The sequence below is a fragment of the Astatotilapia calliptera genome, chromosome 1, assembly GCF_964374335.1.
Source record: "Astatotilapia calliptera chromosome 1, fAstCal68.1, whole genome shotgun sequence".
NCBI classification, from domain to species: Eukaryota; Metazoa; Chordata; class Actinopteri; order Cichliformes; family Cichlidae; genus Astatotilapia; species Astatotilapia calliptera.
Window position 1 is genome coordinate 18452556 of NC_137422.1, and position 20917 is coordinate 18473472.

At 40.2% G+C, this 20917-nt stretch overlaps 1 protein-coding gene across 1 annotated transcript; it reads right to left on the minus strand.

Annotated features, from left to right (window-relative positions):
- Positions 1–12792: 12792 nt before the first annotated feature.
- On the minus strand, positions 12793–18098 carry LOC113021391 (uncharacterized). Its single transcript, XM_026166039.2, has 2 exons — positions 17296–18098; positions 12793–15022 (listed from the first exon to the last, which is right to left on the minus strand). Exon 2 carries the CDS (start codon positions 15012–15014, stop codon positions 13356–13358), a length of 1659 nt encoding a protein of 552 aa, XP_026021824.2. The 5' UTR covers positions 15015–15022; positions 17296–18098; the 3' UTR covers positions 12793–13355.
- Between the last annotated feature and the right edge of the window lie 2819 nt (positions 18099–20917).

The window sequence follows — 20917 nt, forward strand, 5'->3', positions numbered from 1 at the left end:
TGATGGAACTGGGTTTGAAATTCTCACTTTTCCGTTATTTGAATAGAAATGAATCTTTCTTCTCTCTGTCTCATTCTTCCTTTGCCTCTTTGTTGACAGAGCTGGATGAGAAAAGATGGGCTGATAATCTGCCATGTCATTTTAGACTTCTCCACACTTAAACCCATGATGACAGGCCAAAACAAAAGGGAATACAAAGAACACTTTATGGCTGATGTAAAACAATATTCAGCTTATTTAGGATGTGCAAGTATTTGGTGTACAAGATACTGAGTCATGCATGCCTTTCGCTAATTCAATTGTAACTTTTCAGGAATGCATTTATGGAGCCATTCTGGAGCCTTTCTCTATAGTGCAAACTCTTCTCAACCACTGTGGTGAAACACCATTGTGCAACTGAGTGGAGTCAGTTTTAATGTGCCACTGTAAATTGTGCCAGAACTGTAAAAAAAAAAAAAAAAGCTTGCAAATAAAAGAAAAACAAACCATTTTAATTAGCACCTTTTGTCATGTTCCTTTAGGACTGTGAAAACTGGCTGTAGGTGATAGATGCTTTAAGCTGGTATTTCCAGCTGACTGCTTTAACAGCTACCTGCCACAAAACAATCCCCAGTACCCGATATACTAACCTACTGGAGAAGAACATAGGGTGTAGTACACTGAGGCTGGTATATATCAAAAAAACACTGGAAATGTTTTCTTTTATACTTTTTCACGTTGAGAAATAAAGTAAAGTTGATATACAGTTCTGTGTAAAAGTCTTGAGCCTTCCTTAGTTTGTCTATATTTTGAAAGGAAAATAGGTGCAGTGATTTACTGAAACTTGCGAACAGTGAACTACATTATTAAAAGCAAAAACAGAGTTTGTGCAATTCTAACAAGCCACTAAGTCAATATTTGGTATGACCTCCTTTATTCTTCAACACAGGATGAACGCTCGCAGGTAAGCTTTCTTGTAATGTTTTCAAATAGTCTTCAGGAATATTTCTCCAGGCTTCTTGAAGGACATTCAGAGGTCTTCTTTGTGATAATTGTGTTTTGGGATCATCGCCATGCAGAAAATTAAAGCCAATGCCAGTCAAGCACTTTTCATATGGTATTGCATGCTGGATCACTATTGTTACATGTAACATACTTCTATCAGTTTTGAAAAGATGCCACCATTGGCTGAAATGAAGCCCCAAAGCATCACAGAGCATCAGTTTGGTACAGATAGATATTTCTTGCATTCATCCCTCCACAAGATCTGATTTCTAGTCCACTTCTTGTGTAATTGTACAAGATGAATCTCTCAGGTACTGGATTTTATTCCTATTTCTTTAAGACGTGACTTTTGTTTGGTGTAGAGATTGTATACCTGACATTTCTTGTTTTGTCCTCCACATGTCCAGATTACTTGTGAAGGTCACACTGCACATCATGCTAAGATCTGCCAAGTTTTTGGATAATAGTTAACACAAGGACAGGCACAAGGACTGGACTGAAAATGAATGACAAAATAGATCTACTGCTAACAACCACTAAGATCACAAGAAATTTTGGCTCATTGGAGAGAAATAAGTAGAAATGGGTTATTTCTAAAAAATGAAATGAATTAATGTTACCTTATTTTTGAGACCTTTTAAATTTGTGTGTACATGTGAGTTATAAGTATGTTTTGGAGAAGAATGCTGCCTGTCATGTTGCCCTACGTGCCAATCAGTCTCCTTATAGTCACCATGTAAAAATGTTGCCCTACATCCCCTTGTCATGTTTCCTTCCTGTTACGTTCTGTGCCTTTTGTGTTCTTCACCTTTATCTGACCTGAAAAACCACTTACATGTGAAACAATGACTAAAATGGCAAAACAACAAGATTACTTACAAAACAGAGGTAACGTGTCAGATTTAGATAAGTGTACGCCATCAGGATTCTATAAAATGACCTCAGGCTTTATTTAAAAAGTAATGGAGCCATAAAAACACAAATATCAAATTAATGCCATGAGAAAATGGTGCCGTGATTCAAACTAATGACCTTTGATTAAATGTTTAAATACCTAAATGAACAATATCAATATAACTTCTTTTGACAGCGTTGGTAAATTAAAGTAATCTGTATTTTTGCAAAGATGGAAATTTGTCCTAATTCATTATGAAATGTACCGCAGGTACATGTGAAACCGAGATATTCGGGTTAAAAAAAGAGCAAACCATATTCAGTTCCGGCTGGATCTCTTTGCTTTTCCAGCCCTACAACAATATAAAAGCAAATGAGAGGACGAAGAGGAGGTGTATAAGATTTATTAAACAACATTTAGGGTGTTCGTGATCTGCATCACCCAGTTATTTTTAAAATGGTTATGAATACCACGTGTCCAAAGTCTGAAACCACAAGGTTACTGTGAGGGGAATATCATGTTCAGGAGGAAATGATAAGTGTCAATACTGATTAATAGTATGAGAGAAAAACACAGGCATCTGGAGCCAAAGGCAATCGTACCCATGGATCTGAGCTGTCAGCTCAATTTTACTGAGAAGCCTGAACTTTCAGCACTGCCGTTGACTCATTTCTTGCATTTAGTCTTAATCACTTCTAAATAATTTAATTTTTACTAATGGAATCTGCAGGAGAGTGTGCTGGTGTGTGTCATGTCTGCTTGACAAGCACTCAGATGGATGTTATTAAAGTTGACTATACTACGTGTAAGTATGTTAGATTTTACCAGTCAGACACACACTTGTATACTTACATATACGGCATACAGACTATAGTTCTCTGTACTCTCAGCTATCACATTTGCTGGACTCATCTCTTACTGTTACAACTTATCTAAAACAAAACTAACTTTTAACCTTCAAATATTCATGTAGAACAAAACAAAACTGGGGATAATGCTGCCATTCTAAAAACAGGTGCAAAAGTTTTATTTCAAAGTTGTATATCCACAAGCCTATAAACATACACAGCCTGCACAAGCAAACCTCCAGCAGGTTTGAAAATAACTCCATTAACCATTAACTCTTACTTGCTTCTCCTAAGGGCTGAGCATTCACTTTATTTCTCTATTTTCTTTCTCCTTTTTTTTTTTAGCATATATATGTGTATATATATATATATATATATATATATATATATATATATATATATATATATATATATATATATATATATATATATATATATATATATATATATATATATATATATGAACATACAGCAAAACCCATCTTTGTCCCTGCACTTCACTCTCTCTGCCTGCCCCTGCACTTTTCTCCTCTGATTTATCCTTGCTGTATTTATATAAACAATCGTACACTGGCCATAGAGCCAGTGCACTTTCTCTGTGTTAAACAGCTGCTTTGATTTTGCTTTGGTTTTCACCAAAAGAACAGTGAAGGTCATGTCTTCCCAGCGGACACTCCTCTGCAGCCATGGCGGCTGTTTCTGAAACAATTTACGATTGAAATGTTATTACAAGGGCACAAACACTGTGTTAGTACTTGACTTTTCTATAAAAATAGAACTGCAAAAGCTTCCTGCCACCTCGATATTTTTATACGCTTGTCAAAATTTAACGATGAACACTAATGTGAGCATTTAAGTAAAGAGGAGAATTTCCAACAGGGTAAAGTGTACCTTACACCAGGGGAAGGTTAGAGAAGCAAAAACAATGAATGAACTCTTCACTTTGTGTTTCCTTGGAACTTGCAGGGCCTAGAGGCATCAAGGTGAATGCACACAGAAGAAGTTTCCATCTCTAATCTAAAACACACACTGTGTACACTCCTTGTATGCAAACTCTCTTTCGATGACTAAGAGAGATAAGTGGTGGAAGAGTGGTCAGTTTAAAGCTCTGTTCCTGTGTTTTGACAAGAATTTCAGGAGAAGTCACACATGTGACTCTTATGTAAAGCATGTATGTATTTAAGTTGGTTATAATTATGTATGTGCGGTATGATGTTATTTATCATATACTATGTCCCACAGCTGATGGAGTCCCAATTAAACCAGCTTTGTTTGACTGGCCATCTCTATTCACCCTCTTTAGAGAAGTCTGAAGCTGGGCCTATGTCCTTTTAACCCTTTAAGACCTACCATAGAACCAAATCCGCCAGAGCTTACTTTATATTTTTACATGCTGTAGTGCCATTTTTTGGAGCATTTCAAGTTGCTATACATCAATACAACTGTTATAGCCCAAATTTTAATAATATGTATGCATTATGTCCATAGTAACTACATAAATTGCAAAAAAGTGCAATAAACTACCAAAAAATTGAAAATTGTTTTTGTTTTTTTAACATATATTTCTACTTAGAGAAATTTAAGAGGCTTATCCCTCAAAACTTTAAATACATAGTTTTGTCTTCATAGTTTTATTTTTCAGATACACCAATTTTATATACTGCAGAAAAAACAAAAAACGATCCGATGATGCAAATTTACAAAGAAAACAGCATGTGCATCAAAATAAACTATTTAAAGCAGAGCAATTTGAGTTCTCAGCATTCCAGCAACTATTCAAAAAAGCATAAAGTCAAACATGACTTTTAAAAACACCCGTATAGGCTTATAAGGCCTATAAGTAAAAAAACTACATTTTCCGCGAAAATGACATCACTTCCGGTTTTGGGTAGGTAATGGCAGACATGCGATAGTTCACACTGAAGTCTATTTCAATGTAGGAAGTGTTATGAACAGCTGATCGGAATCAGCAAAGCCTGTTTCTGGAATATTATGTTTCTGTTCCTGCAAGCGCTTTTTATGCAATTTTTGCAAAGCTATATGTGGAAGGAAACCGTGACCGAGGACAAGCTGATGGCATAAGATGTAAGTACAACTCCTCTGGTTTCATATGAAAAAAAAAATGATTGCCCTAGCTTGCGTGGTTCTGGTTCTACTGGGATTTAAAAATAGTTATGCAAAACAGAGCGTGCTGCTCCAACCGGCTTTAAAGGGTTAAAAGGCAATTAGGGAAATATAACAGACCACATAAAACGCTTTTTTTTTTTTTTTTTACCAACAACTGGTATCAAAGATCAGAAATGTTATATATATATATTACATTGGGTGGTGGTTAATTTTCATCTTACTGGAAACTAAATGGGTGGCACAGGGATGTGATAGTTAGAACTGTTGTTTCAGGTTCTGGGTTCAAATCTATTCTGGGGTGTTTCTGAGGTTTGCATGTTTTCTCCTTTAACTCAGCTTTCTTCCACAGTCCAAAGACATGCATCTTGTTAACCTGTGGTGTGAATGCTTCTGCATCTGTGTGTTGCCGCTACGACAGTTCGGCGACCCACCAATGACCCTGAATTAAAAAAGCAGAAGAAAATGGATGGAAAATAAATAAGCTTACAGTTGTTGTTGTTGTTGTTGTTGTTGTTTTCATAAGAACACATATTTATCTTTTTATTTGTATTTTCATGACTTACGTCAAAGTTATGACTTTGTTATTTAAAAGCAAGTTGATATTGAGATTTGTTTTACAGCACAAAACTTAAAACATAATTACAGTTTTTCTCGATTGCTAAAACACATTTCCTGAAACTACGCCTCATATCCTCACAACAGTAAACACAAATCCATAACATCTCACTCAATTTCCCAAACATCCTATTTCCAGGTCAAAATGAAGCTCTACACCCAAAACTATTCACTCTTGCTGAAAAACCAAACTTTGCCCACAGACATCAAACACAAGCCCTCAAAAACACACACACTACAACAGAGTTTTGCACACTGGTACAATTAATTCAAAACAATAGTTCCAAAACAAATAGGTTGCTTATGGTTCTCCCCTTCAAAACCCTTGTCACATGATAAACACAAAAGACGCAACCAATGTATGTACAGTGGCACATTGTCATTCATGTACTATACAGTACAACACACACCAGAAACATTATCCCACCTCAGCATCTTGTCTTTGGTCTGGGTCAGGCCAGAGAATCTCATCCACATCACAGGCTATATTGGCCCCAGCCAGGCAGCGGGGGTAAAATCCTCTTGCATGCCTGATCCACCCCTGGCATGCATCTACTGATATGTCTAGGCAGGCCTCTTCCATGGCCTGAAGGAGGTGAACATGGACATGAGGTTCTCGGTCATACACTTCCCACCGCCATGCCGAAAATAACTCCTCTATCGGGTTTAGAAAGGGAGAGTATGCAGGCAGAAAGATATTAGAAAACCTTGGGTTATTGGTAAACCAGTCACGAACCAGAGCAGCGCGATGGAAGCTGACGTTATCCCACACAACAACGTAGTGAGGCTGCTCTGGCTGTGCTGGTTCCCTGTAGTCCAGCTGGAACATATGTTGTCTTAAACCATCAAGAAAAGCAAGGAGAAGCATAGTGTTATAGGGTCCTAGTACGCCATGGCGGTGGAGTACCCCTCGTTGGCTGATGGCTGCGCACATAGTGACATTCCCCCCACGCTGACCAGGGACATTTACAATAGCCCGATGGCCAATTATGTTCCTCCCCCTTTTCCTTCTTTTGGTCAGGTTAAAACCTGCCTCATCCACAAAGATTATTTCATGGCGCACAGGCCGTCCTTCAATCTCAAAGATTCTCTGCAAAACACATAACACAGTAGAGTCAATCGGTACCCTGAACCACAGTTCAAGAGTGCTGAAATGGCAGCATAAACTGCCATGCTGTGATGGTACACAATACTTTATACAGTATCAAAACTCATACCTGAACATATTCCACACGTTGGTTTTTCACTCTGTCAGAGTTTCGTTCGAAAGGGACTCGGTATGCCTGTTTCATCCGGAATTGATTCTTTCGGAGGATGCGGTCAATTGTGGAGAGGCTGATGGCATTTATGCCTCGAAAAAGATGATCATCCTCAATCACTCTCCTTTGCATCTCTTTGGATCCATTGTTTCAAACCTGAATGAGCTGACTTTGGCCCTTTTATCTATCTATCGCAGGTTCTGATTGGTGTGTGCTAAATTTTGACTCCTAGTGTTTCCACCTGGTTAATTGTGTGCTAATTGAGCTCAAGCTATGCTGACTTAAGTTAACATTATTGCATGCTAGTGCTTTCTAAATGACTACATGGTGTAAGCACTGTAAAATGTAGGGATTTGTGTGTAGAGTTTTGCAGTAGCAGTTCATCAAATTTGAGTCATGTGTCAAAGCAGGGAATAGTGTTTATAGTTCAGGGAAATGGGTGAGCTTTTTGAACAATAGCGTTACGGTTTTGAAATTTTAGTTTAGAGGCCTGGTTATAGTGTTTAAGCAATCGAGAAAAACTGTAAGATCACCTCATGCTGAAGTGCTTCTTCTACAGCAGCTGAATTCAAACTGAGTTATAAATGCAGATCTTAAAATTTGTGTTATCACCTAAATATAGAGATCCATACTGCCATGATAGCAACACACGATGCTACCGATGCTGGCTGCACAGTCATGATGCAAATCTCCCTTTCCAGCACATCTCAAAGCTGATCTGTTGAACTGAGATCTGGTGACTGTGGAGGCCATTTGAGTACAGTGAGCTCATTGTCATGTTGAAGAAACCAGTCTGAGATTCAGTTCAATTCAATTTTATTTATATAGCTCTAAATCAAAGTAACAGTCAGCTCAGGGCTCTTGGTGACATGATCTGAGCTTTGTGGCAAGGTGTCACAAAGCTCAGATCTTCTTCACCATCTTCTGATATCTGGTATCTTCTGTTGCAAGGCACTGTCGTAATAAAGATTCTTACATGGTCTGCAAAAACACTTGGGTGGGTGTGGTGTTTAAATGCTAAATGGATATGTGCTTATACAGTACCTTTCTACTTTTGCACTCAGAACTTCCTTCTACAAGTCTCATTCACTCACACACACATTCATGAAGCACTTTTATCTTCTATCTATGCTTAAGGGCTTTTATCTAACATTCACACTCCAATGGTTGCATCAGGTGCAACTCGTGGTTCAGTATTTTGCCAAAGAATACCTCAACATGCGGACTGGATTATCCGAGGATCAATCCACCAACCTTCAACTGGTGGACAACCCACTTTACCACCGGAACGAGTGATACCACCCAAATTTTAATTTTGGTGCTGTCCAGCAAGCACGGCAGCCCTGAGTAGTTGCTGATTCAACAGCCTGAGCAGTAAAAACTTCAGCAGAGGTTGAGCCAAAATGAAAATTGAGATGGCATTGATGCTGATGCCTGCTTTATTTTGTGATGTCATAGCCTAAATAGGTTTCTGTTTTTGTGCTGGTTTTAGTTCTTGTCAAACTATGCGTGGTACTAGAGCAGCTTTTCCACATGGGGCTCTAAATCTTCCGGTTGTTATTGTCTCAAAGGTCTGGAATGTTTGTTAAAAGGAAATAAATTTAGATACAGCTGAAAAACCACATGCCCTTATATGTTTATGTAGCTAGGGTTTACATAAATCTTTATGGTCAGTTTTACTCCTCAAACATGCACACACACTCACAGGCAGAAATGGGCAGCTTTAAAGTGCTCATTCAGCGCAGCAGCTGCATCAGCAGAGTAGAATAGAAAGCAGCGTTTTTGTCTGTGTGCATGGTTGAGAGAGAGGAAGAGAAAGTGTGCATGTGTGAGGAGTTAGGGGTGATGGGATCTCTGAGCAGACAGAGGGGAATCACTGGTGCTCTCAGTGCCCATTAGACTAACCTCATGGATCAATATTGATCCTTACTACCACCAAGCTCTGTCTAATAGGCTTCTGGCCGCCCTGATACAATGACAGCATTAGGGCACATGTCCAGATGGATGGATTTGGGGGTAGGAGGATGAACCAGAGACAGAACAAGAGAGAGAGAGTGTGTGATGAGAAGGCTAAAAGGATTTGCAGGTCCAGAGGAGAAAGGAGAGGAGACAGTAATGCCGATTATTTGCACAAGACATACAGTGAGAGTAAAAGAGAGAACAAGAGAGCAGCAGAAAAATGGACATACTGTATCATAGCTCGCTTATGTCAGCAGAGTCTGAAGCAAGCTGCATTTTCAGTTAGTGCATGTTTTCCTGACTGACTGTTTTTAGAGAACATAAAGGGAAAGTGAGGAAGTCTCTGTACAGCCATAATTGTAAAAGCAGTAGACAACAGTATTTGTGTGCATTTGTGTGTGTGTGTGTGTGTGTGTGTGTGTGTGTGTGTGTGTGTGTGTGTGTGTGTGTGTGTGTGTGTGTGTGTGTGTGTGTGTGGGATGAGAGATAGTGAAAAGGGAAGAGTGAACTGTTTGTCTTGTGTATGTTTTCCCGTCTGTACTTCTGCTCTGATGCCCTGGTGTTTGAATAATAAATAGTGATCAGCTGTCGCTGTAATTTGGCCACCTGACTCATGTTATCTCTGAGCCAGCTGAGTGAATGGAATGAGGAAAAGAATATCTCTCAGACACAAAGTATTTCAGAAGTCTGAGTTGTCTTCCGTCACACTCTCACATCCTCTTTCTGGTAATTAAAAGACAGATTGTGTCTCAGAAGCACACAGAACAGTGGAGTCATTAAATATATCTGCCCTCTAGATAGGAACAGGAGTGGAAACTGTTAAATATTGCCTCAGGCAAATTTGTCGTGAGTGACAGTCTGTGAAGAGTCAGACATGTTTGTATGCAAAGTAAAGGCTCTGAAATATATTAATCACAGCCATATATTACCAGGGTTTGAGGTGATATAAGCTACATAGATTTATAGGTTAACATACATTTAGATAGATACTTATATCTGGCATTATATTTCCTCAACTATACTTATGTATAGTTTTGTATTATTTCACAGGATTCATTCTGTTTTACTACATTTGAGAGATACTGTACCACACTGTAGCTTTGGTTACACACAAACAAATGAGAAGATCACACATTGCCATGTACTGTTTAAACCAGTGCGTAAGTGCTTAGCCTTCAGTAAAATACTTTTGTGATTATAAGTATTTTGGCACTTTGATATTGCTACTTTTACTGAAGTAAAGCAAGCCAATACTTCTTGACTGTCCAATTATTGACACCAGAGTTGGAAAATCCTACAGATCTGAAAACGTTTTAAGAGGCTTCCAAAAAAGACATGATGAAAATTAATTTAACATTAATTATCTAAATATCTAAAATTTTAATGCAGTATGACTGCATGCTTATCCAGTCATAATGTAAAGGACTTCAATCAAGTTAAGCCAAAATGATCACGATGGCACTCATTTGTACTTGACTCTGTCACAAATGTATTAATACTTTACATTGAGGACATCCAGGCTGGAATGAGCTCATCATTCATCATTAGTTCATGGAACCAGCTTTAAAAAAAACTCAGCAGTAATGGCAGTAATGGCCTATAATACCAAATGTTGCTACCACGATGAACTAAACATAACTTCCTTGTGGTTTCATGTTTGCGGCCTTTCAGATAAAGTGGTGACTTGGTTCTTGCTTCTTGTCTCTGAAGCTTAGTGTATAGCATGGATATCAACGAGGGTTAAACAGTCAAAATCAACACGTCTTTTCATGTATTTATTCTTTTTGCCATTTTTGGATCATGGGGGGAAAGAGTATAGTTTTCAAGGTCTTTTACATCTTTGAGTTTTTTATGATATAATAATAATGCCATCTTCATTTATTTCAGTCTTCTTCTAATGAACTCCTGCTGATAACACTAAGTAGCCAAGTTTTAAACAAAAATCTGGACGCCGCTTTATCTGAAGGGTCACAGCCACAATAAAGTCATGAGGAAGTTATGCTAATTGTTGTATAGTTAATGCTGGCCTTCCTCCATCAATTTGATGTAACAACAAAACATCCATTAAAATAAAGTATATGGGTGCATGCAACAACACTTAAACCTGGTAGTTTGGTGCTTCATGGAAATCCTTATAATATAGCCTTTGGACTAGGCCTTTTTAGTTAGTTTGTTTCCTTCTTCCTTTTGCATCTCAGCTGGGGATAGATAAAGCCTGGAGGCTAGTCTTCACACCAGGAAAAAAGAAGCTGAGACACAGTCCGAGCTTTGTGCAGGACCTTGCGTATAGAGACCATAGTGTTTGGGTAACTAGGCAGTGCAGCTGGCCTTTCACGGCTATGCAACTTTAAGGCAGTGTTTAAATCAACATGCAAAGGACAAGTACCCTGTTCTTCAACACAAACACACACACGAGAAAAGGAAAGTGAACTGCAGGGAAATGTGGAAGTGATGAGGCTTTGGGATAATGTTTCAAACATGAAATCTGGTAAATCCTTAGTCATACTAATTAATATGCAGTAATAGAAGTCTAAATTTTGCTGTTACCATTCTCTTTGTCAGCCTCCCCCAAACCTTTATCCATGGAGGTTAGCAGGGGTCAGTCATGGTCCTGCCAAACTGTCTTTTTAGGAAATACATCATGAGTTGTACTAATTACTTTAAAAGTCATAAATATTATAAATGGTATTTTGACCTGATTTTTCCACAAGGAAGACAAAAAACCTGCCAGCAAATTCCAATTTATACCCCCAAACCCACTCCACAGCATTCCTATCATAAATTTGCTGCCTTGGAGTATACTGGATTTGTTTTCTAACAGTCTAGAGACATCTGGGATGGACACTTGAAGGAGCTGCTTTTATGGGAAGCTTCTGTTATCAGATCTCTTCTCATGCTCTGACCCACAGTCCATTAGTTATTCCAAGGTTGGATCACTATACTCCACTAATGCTCCCCTCCGCACGCACAGAACACATACTCGCCCTCCTCCTCACTTTACATGCATGTACTGACAGATGCACAGAAACGCTAATTTCATTTTGCTGCCTCATGTTAATGTATGTGCGTTAACACCTGCACGGCAACAACTGTCTGGTGTGACAGTGTGAGCAGCAGGAGAGGGCAGCTTTCTACAAGAAGGCCTCCGATAAGTGTCAAAGCACGTTTATCCCTGCCCTGAATTTATTGTTTTGGTCATTTTAATATGTGAACTACAAACTGAAAAAGCAGAGAATGCCATTTTTTTCCCTTCATGATAGCAATGGCTTTCATCCCACAACACTCTTCCCCTTCCCCCTCTTCCCTTTCTCTGCCTCCTGCAAGTATCCCTGCCCATCCCCCCTTCTTTAGTTCCCCTTTTGCCGGTATGGATCTGTGAAATGTTAGCCGGGTGTGCTGGTATGGCCTCAGCAAAAGCCATGGTGACATCAGAGAGATAGAGGCAACAGTTAACTCAGAAGATAGACCGTGTGCGGTGATATCATTTTATTTGCTCAGTTGTGACGTGCCGGTTGCATACAATAACTGAAAATATTCCACCAGCTAGTGACCTAAAGGACATTGCCCTGTGTGGACATAAATAATCGACTGAGCTCTAACCCACTGACCTGTAGAGGCGGAGCCTAAATAAACAGACCCTTTTGATGTTGTGTAAATATTGATGCTCTGCCGCTCTTGCAAATGCAGCAAAACTACAATTCAAATATAGATTTTTATAGAGCTGGTTGGGTCAGTGCCTTGCTCAACCCTAAAAGAAATTTAGAAATCAGCTGCAAATTACAACATTTCCACCAGGCCAGAGTGAATGTTTTTTAAAAAAATGCATGAAATTATGTAATGGATGTCTAGAACATTTCCATTTGAGGCAAATGATTCATAAAAAGTCTTTGAATTGAATTCGAAGTAGATTTTGTGACACACAAACCAAATGGGCTCGTATCCACAAGCGTAATATTTGTTATCTAACTCTCTTTTTTTTAAAGTAAAAGAAAGAAGAATGACGGATGATCTGAGTCACAGCTTAAAGTACTATTAATATTAGTAACCCAAGGCCTCAGATGCGTTTGATGCTGAGAGAACGTTTGAAAGAAAAAGAAGATCACTGTAGACTAAAACAGTCTCTTTTTATTCTCTATTCTGAACAATTGGTTTTAATTAAACAATCCTTACAGGTACCATTACTATAAAAGGCCAAAACACATCACGTCTTTGCATATAGTAATAGAAAGGATATTTGAGTTTCTAAAATCAAATAATATACTAATAATGACAGATTTTCCATTAAGCCACTTTGTAATATTCATCGGCCTCACACACACAGACACATTCCTTTATTTTACTGAACAATGTCGTTTTTGCTGTCCAGTATTTTTTTTTTTTTTTGCCAAGCTGTCCAGCTTCACTGCCTTTCAGTACTCGAATTCCAAACTTCAGTCTCTTCACGGCACTTCCATCTCACTATAAATATCTCCCTGTGTCCCTCTATCCTCAAGTGGTTGGGCTTCGTTTTTGGTTACTCAAGAGAAAGCATCCTTTTTGCCTGAGTTGCCACTAAAGAGATTGCAGTGATTACAGCATTTCAGAAAGCATAGCTGTGTTTGTGATACCTCGACGGCTTTCTTGCACCACGGGGGGGATTATACTTGATTTGAATGATGCTTCCTGCTTTTAAGCTTCTTGAGTGACCTCAGTGCTCAGGCCATCCACCATGTCTGAGACTGCATCAGGAAATTCTGGACCATCCCCACTCAGGTTCAAGTCCTTTTTCAGTTCAAGGTCACTCGGCTCCTTGATAGGGATCTCCTCTGGCATTTCACCCCCATTAACACATTCCTCTGCCTGTGTGGCCATGGCAGTGTCAGGATCTCTACACTCCCCATTCACAGATGGAATTGCATCCTCGGTAACAGAGGGGCTCTTTAAATCTCCATTTTCCAACTTCTTTTCCACCTCCGGCTCTGCTTGAGGCACTGCTTCCACGGAGGGCTCAGCTGCCTTTTCAGATTCGACAGCAGCTTCGCACGCAGAGGCGATGACAACCTCAGATACAAGTTCTGCTTCCTTGAGCTCATCTGGCACCTCAGTGCTGGGAGCTTCTGGTGTAAAAGATTCCTCTTTTGCAGCTTGATCAGTGAGGGTATCCTCTGCAGTAGCCTCCGTGACATCAGAAGAGTCTCCTCCCACAGTCGCCACTTCACTCACGTCAGAAGTGGCTACAGCCGGCTCAGCTTCAGTTTCTTCCACTTGATCCTCTGTTGCAGCTTTCAAAGCCTCAGCCTCTTGCTCAGGTCCTGGCTGTGATGTTTGTTCCAGCTCTGCCTCTGGGGCTTGTTCTGTTTCAGGCTCAGGTTCTGTTGTCTCCACAATCTCTGGCTCTGGTTCCTGTTTTAGTTCTGGCTCCAGTACTTGCTCAGGCTCTTCTTCTTTCTCTGGCTCCGCCTCTGGCTCTGCTGCTTGCTCTGGCTCTTGCTTGGGCTCTTCCTCTGGTTCTGTGGCTGACTCCAGCACTGGTTCAGCTGCTGGCTCAGCCACCAGTTCAGGCTCAGGGACAGCTGCAGAGACCACGGTCTCCTCCACAGTAGCTTCAGGCTCAGTCTCTGGGATGGGCTCTGGCTCTTTGGTGGCCTCTGACACAGATTCAGCGACTGCAACAGGTTCTTCTTCATGGACCTCTTCAGACTTGGGTTCAGCTTCGACTGGCACAGATTCTTCTGATGTTGGGGCAGAAGGTTTCTCTGCTACAGCAGCCACTGCAAGGTCTTCTGGAGCTTGCTCTTGTACTGCTGCACTTTGTTCCAATACTACAGTTGCTTCTTCTTTTTCTGGAGCTGGCCCCTTTGATTCTGCACTTGGTTCTTCTTTCACTGGAGCTACTTCCTCCTCTGCCACAACTGGTTCTTCTACAACTGGAGCTGCTTTATCCGCTCCCGCAACTGGTTCTTTTGCTACTGTAGCGGCTTCATCTGCTGCCACGACTGGTTCCTCTACAACTGGAGCTACATCCTCTGGCGCTGCTGCTGCAACTGGTTCCTTAACAGTGGATGCTACTGGTTCTTCCACAGCTGGGGGATCTGATTGTGCTGCTGGTTCCTTCTCAGATGTTTCAGGTGCTTCGGACTCTTGAGGTACCGCTGCCTCTGCTGTCACAGCCTTTTCGTCTTCTACGTTGCCTGCCTCTGCTGTTGTCTCTTCTCCTGTAGGCGGGGCTCCACCTTCCCCTTTAGCAGAGTTGTCTGCACTTGCAACTGTTGCAGGGGATTCATCCTTCTTGTCTTTTGGATCGCTCACATCATATCCTTTTCTTTTTTTGCTCAGCTTGCCTCCCATGATGTTTCCTAGAGGAAAAAATAAGAAATTGATTGGTTTTTGGCCTTTTTATTTAGTCGTAAATGTTAAGTTCATGTTCAGGGGGAGTCTAATATATGTTCATGTTCCCAGTACCCCAGATGTGACCCCATCCCTGGGTTGTGGATCAAAAGTCCTTGCACACACAAGGAAACCATACAAACTAAAACATTCCACTAAATGGATGAAAATAATCTAGTATGTCTAGACTAAATACACGGAAAGCAGAAATGCCATAGTTTTGAAGCTTTTCTTAGATCTAATAGAAGCATATAATGTTCTATAGTGTTCTAAATTTAATGAAATTACATTTAAATGACTAGAGGGAATATAAGGAGAACTAAATGAAGAAGCGCTTTCATTTCAGTAAAGAAGTGTCTTATGTTAAAGTAAACCAGAAGTTCAATTAGGAAATGATGTCTGCCATTTGCAATTTGTCTGGAAAACCAATGTCAGCGCATGGGAACCTCAGTGAGATCAGGCAACCAAGCAGACCCACTACCCTTTAAGGAATGCGTGGTGAGGATCAGCGCCAAGTGAACCCACAAGTCTGAGTTGAACATCTATGATGTAGATGCACAACTATTTCTCCCTCAGTAGCGTCATAAGTTTCCCAGCATGCAGGCAGCGATCACCCAGAGTTTGTAGTTATATCCATTCATCTAAACTAGCTGAAAAATGTGGATTTTCAGCACAAACCACAACTGTCATTCTGCCAGTACAGAAAATATGTTACAGACACGTACTTCCGTGTGATCATGCTTTGACTGTGGAGGAAGTGAAGTGTAATGATTGCCACATACGTTCCTTAAAGCAAAACTGGGAGCTCAGTTTCATCCCTGCAATTGGTTTTCAGCGAACCTTGCAGACTTTCTGAATACAGGCCTAAATTATTCATAAGAGTGGAGTACTTAAACACCCTGATTCCCACTAAAGATACAGACAGATTTTTTTTTACATGGAACATTTTCATTTAATAAGGCAGAAATACTGTTCAGCGTTCTTGTTTGTTTGTTTGATTGATTGATTTTTTTCCTGCAAAACTGCCACATGCTGGAGTTTTCACCTGCAGTGAAGCATGTTGGCACAGGTACGAACAACCATAGTGGAACTGTCCATAGTGCTGCAGGAGGGCATTAATGACAGGATGCGACACATACCGGAGAGCCAACCCAATATAGCAATTTGGATTCTATAAACCTTCCAATTAAAACAACAAAAAATAAAAAATAAAAAGTGCATTTATTTTTTTTTTAATTCTATTCCACTCGCTTCTATCTTACTTGTATTATGTGCCTGATCGTGTTCGTGAGGATATTTATTTATTTATTTATTTATTTTTAATTCGCCCATTCATGTTCCCAGTGTCACGGGGCCTCCCAGTCAGACAAAGCAAAATTTTATAATGTGGGAAGACTTCATATTTCAGACCACTGAAATAATCCAATGTAACAGTTTATTACTGTGTAAAGCCGATTTTCCAGTTGGTCAAAAAGTAGATAAAATTCTTCACGCTAAAACACCGGGAAGATAAAGGAGGCGTGCATGTAACCGGCAGCATGTGCCGGCCGGTAACAAAGGACTGTGATTCCTCGCTAGGCGTTACATCCCGATAAAAGTAACGGTTTGGACAAAGTTGACAGGGGAAAAAAAGACGACCCCAGGCTCGGGACCTACTTTAGTGCGGACTTCAATTAGTCGCTATAACCAGGTGGATTTAACGTTATGCTGGAAGATTTGAAGGATAAAAGCTATAGAGGGGTATCCATCCCCCCTTTTCAAAGCCACCCACCCACCCACCGCTTCCCTCAGCTGCTCTGCCCTTCTTCTTTTTTTGTGTGTCCAGCTGCTTTGAAAATGCCTCTCGCGCACATAAGCGTGCAAAAAAATAAGAAATTCTCTACAACAATGTGTTGACTGCGTCCACACTAACAACTTTGTTCTGCGGTTTCGTTATAATGGCAGAAGGATTTCAAGCGCCTGGCCTACTTTTTAAAAAGCGCTTCTTGCCTGGAAGACGCTGATTCAACAACTGAGAACAAAAAAAGTCTTCCCTTTATTAAACACATTTTCAGCTGCAGTCTATAAAAATAAAGAAAAAAGCAGCACAGCGGGAATGATAAAAGCAGATAAACTAGATTCATCACAGGTAGGATGACCTTTCTTTCTTTCTTTTTTACAACATCGCACTGCTCGAAATTCAATATAAAACATTTTAAAAAATGAAATCATTTTTAAAAAAAATCATTGTGACGACACTTACCTGTATTTCTAGTGCGTAACCAGCTCGGCTTCTTTTGCAATCTGTGGCTGGATGTGGTAATGGAGGTAAGGCTTTTTGGAGTGACAGCTGCAGATTCCGCCCCTGCTCTCCGAGGTGCAGCCTGGGGTCCGTGTGTTGTAGACTATCCGACGAGTGCCCCTCACACAATTTTCTAGACATCTGTCGATATCACAATCCAGCCAACCCCACTACCGCTCTGTCTGCAATCTACACCCTCCCAGTCTTTAACCCCTCCTCCCTCGCACACCCACTCTGGCGAATTTGTTGTAGAAAGCCATCTGGGAAGTTAAGAATGATTATTAACGGACCATCGCTTATTACACTTTAAGAAACTGCATCTGTGTGTGAGTGTGCGTGTGTCCTCTGCTTTTCCTCAGCCAAAAAAGTAATTCTAAAAAATCAAGTTAGTGCCCACCTCCCCTCACAGAAGTATGGGTGTAATATAAATTATGCATGAGAAAGCTTTGTGTCAGTAAAACCACTTAAGCGCTACACACACACACACACACACACACACACACACTCACACACACTTCATGGAAAAGGACTCTTTCATGTTTTTCCCCGTCTTTTTGTCAGCAAGAATCCTCCCTGCTCTTCTTTTGCCAGTTTGTCAGCAAATTATACTGCACATCACAGAAATAAGCACAACTTTTAGGGCTACACGGTCAGGAATCTATAAAACTCTGTGTTTTTGAGTTGCGCTGCAATGTTGATACATGATTATTCACGTATGTCACTGTGGGCTAAATCCATCCACCAATCCATCCATCCATAAAGTGGGGACATAGAGAGTACGAGAAGTCCACTCCACACTTTGTAATATACACTGAAGCACTGAGTCTGTTAGCTATCTTTCTTCTAAGTGTTAATGGGACAAGCCTGGTGTGACTGACTTTAACAAATTCATCAAATGACCCGTTCAGATAAACATGTTGTCAGCCACTGACACGCTGGTATGCTGACGCAGGTGTCAGGTGAAATTGGGGCTTAAGAATGAAGTTTAATTTTTCTAAAACAACATCAATCAAAAGATGTGGACTGAATCACTATTAGCAGTTTTAAAAAGTAGTGTATCTAATTAAACTGCTTAAGCATGCTTGGCCAAACAGTCTCATCTTTTGGTGCTGTAGGAATTACATGTAGAAAAACTTGATTTGTTCTTTTTATGACAAACACGTTTATCTTTACTTTTTCTTTCCCTGAAACTGAAAGAAAGGGATTACCACTCATATGCGAAATGCGGCTGCCATGTTGATTGTATCATCCAAAAGTCCCCAAACTGCTATTTAATCACAAATCATCTGAAAAGCAGCCAGGCGGGTTAGTAGGTCCTGTTTAGGCTATACCGAGGCTGAATTTCCCTTCATTTAAACTAATTCATGCACGTGGCATCAACCCATGTATCAATGGGCTTTTTCTATTGCCACAACATCCAAAAATCCGTCAGCATTTATTCAGTGATGCATGTGATGTATCCCAGATATGTTTTTCTGCCCTTTTACTCTTATTTTAATCCTTTAATTCAATACAGAAACGGCTTTCTAAATAAATAGATTTACGTAGATTTTCAAAGGACAGACCACATTATTGAGGAGACAGCGCCCTCTCCTGGCATAAAAGCTGATAGCACAAGGCAGCATCTCTGCAGCCACAGACACATTGTTGCGCATGAAAATAATATTTAATGCAGATATTTATAAAGCTATTTGCTCATTTATGAGATTTTAATAGAATTTATAACAAATTCAATAGACGTTCAACAGATTTATAAAATTAAATTAAACATATGCGACTGTCAGAAATATACCTAGCAAATCTATCTTCTGTACTCAATCTTCTCAGACATTTGAGTATTTTACAAGTTGTTCAAAGAGATGACAGAACAATTTGTAAAATATATCCTGCCACTGATCCCGGGAGGAGACACAAATCTCTTTGGGGTTTGGTCAGGAAGGGCATCAGCTGTAAAAAGAAAAAGAAAATCTGGCAAATAAAACACGCAGAGCTATCTGTGGTGACCCCTTATGAATACAGGAGCAGTTGAAAATAGCTTCTGTCCCATACTTGTTCCAAATAGGACGAAGTTGTGCTTTCAAGCTTTACAAAAATAAAATCAATCTTGTTTGTTTTTCCTCCTGGCAGCAAAGCTAAACAGTGACAAAGGGGCAGCAAAGGCTGACTTTCACATGATGCAAAAGCTCTGGAATGCACTCCCTGGAGAATAACCACCATCCCAGCCAACCACTCTACTCCACATAGCCAGGACTCAAAGACATATGGGAAAATCCCCCAGACTTTCTGTGTTAATGTCCAGAGCTCATCTGTCTGCAACTCCTGCTTCAGCTGAGCTAGACTGAAAAAATGAAAGAAACACAGAGAAATAAAGAAACAGGTGTTTGGAAGCTACAACATGATACGGGTCAATAGCTCTCCACTCAAGAGTGCAAAAAGCCACAGTTCAGTAAGAGAGGGAAAACTCTGGACATGTTTTCATTATATTAGATTTTCATTCCTATGCATAAATTAACAGTCAATACTCTGACCTGTAAAACAAACAAAAACATATTTGTTCATTTCAGAATAGTCAGGTGTGCTTGTATGTTGAGCACTTCAACTCTCAAAACCTGAAACTCTCCAAACATACCTGAGAGAAAGTTCACCTTGTAATGAGAGCTATCGAGCAGAGGGTGTGGCACACAGACATAATGACACCCTATAGTGTCTCGCCAATAAGGAACTAGATTCTTTTACCAAAGTGAGGTGACACCTGTGCTGCACATGTTCACACTGTGCTTTTTTTTTTTTTCAAAGGTGTGTTGTTGTGCTCTGCCAAGTGAAAATGTCATCAGTGTTGTTGTTACTGGTTAAACGTTGTCCCAGGTAATTTTCTTCCTGTAAGTAAAGGGTATAGTTTGAGTGATACAGTAACACAAATGTCACAGTATGCGGCGGCACACTATAGGAATTTGTAAAGAGGACCCAAAATGCAGACACAAAAGGAACGTGGAACCAAAACTTGGGTATTAACAAAAAGCAAGCCGTTTAATGAGGCTGGTAAAAAGGGTACAAACAAAGGGCAAGGCAAACTGAAGCAAAACTAACATTAACCTAAAGTGGGTGAAGTAAACAAACAACATGAAAAACATGAAACATAACGAGACAAAGGAAGCAAAGGAAGCAAAGGAAGCAAAGCTGACTACACTGACATAGGACAGAGACTATCAAAATAAAACAGGAAACAGAATGGAAAGCACACATGACAATACAATTTCACAACATCAATCAATCATTCAATCTTTATTTATAAAGCACTTTTCATACAGAAAAAATGTAGCACAAAGTGCTTTACATAGTTAAAAGCAGCCCACCCCACCCTCCAACTCACTCCCCACACTCTCAATACACATATATCCCCCCACCCCCACCCACACACACATACACACACGCGCACACTTAAAGAGTAAAAATTGGGCTGGGCTCGCATGAGCCAAGTGAGGAAACATTATAACAGAGAGCCGTCTGCACCGGGAGCCGGTCACAGACCGCAGCCTCCGGGCTGGGCACACAGCAGGAGGGAGGCAAAGGAGCCCCCCAACCA

Bases quoted from the DNA above. Each gene is read 5' to 3' on its own strand.
- LOC113021391 (XM_026166039.2), bottom strand. From the start codon at position 15,014: ATGGGAGGCAAGCTGAGCAAAAAAAGAAAAGGATATGATGTGAGCGAT.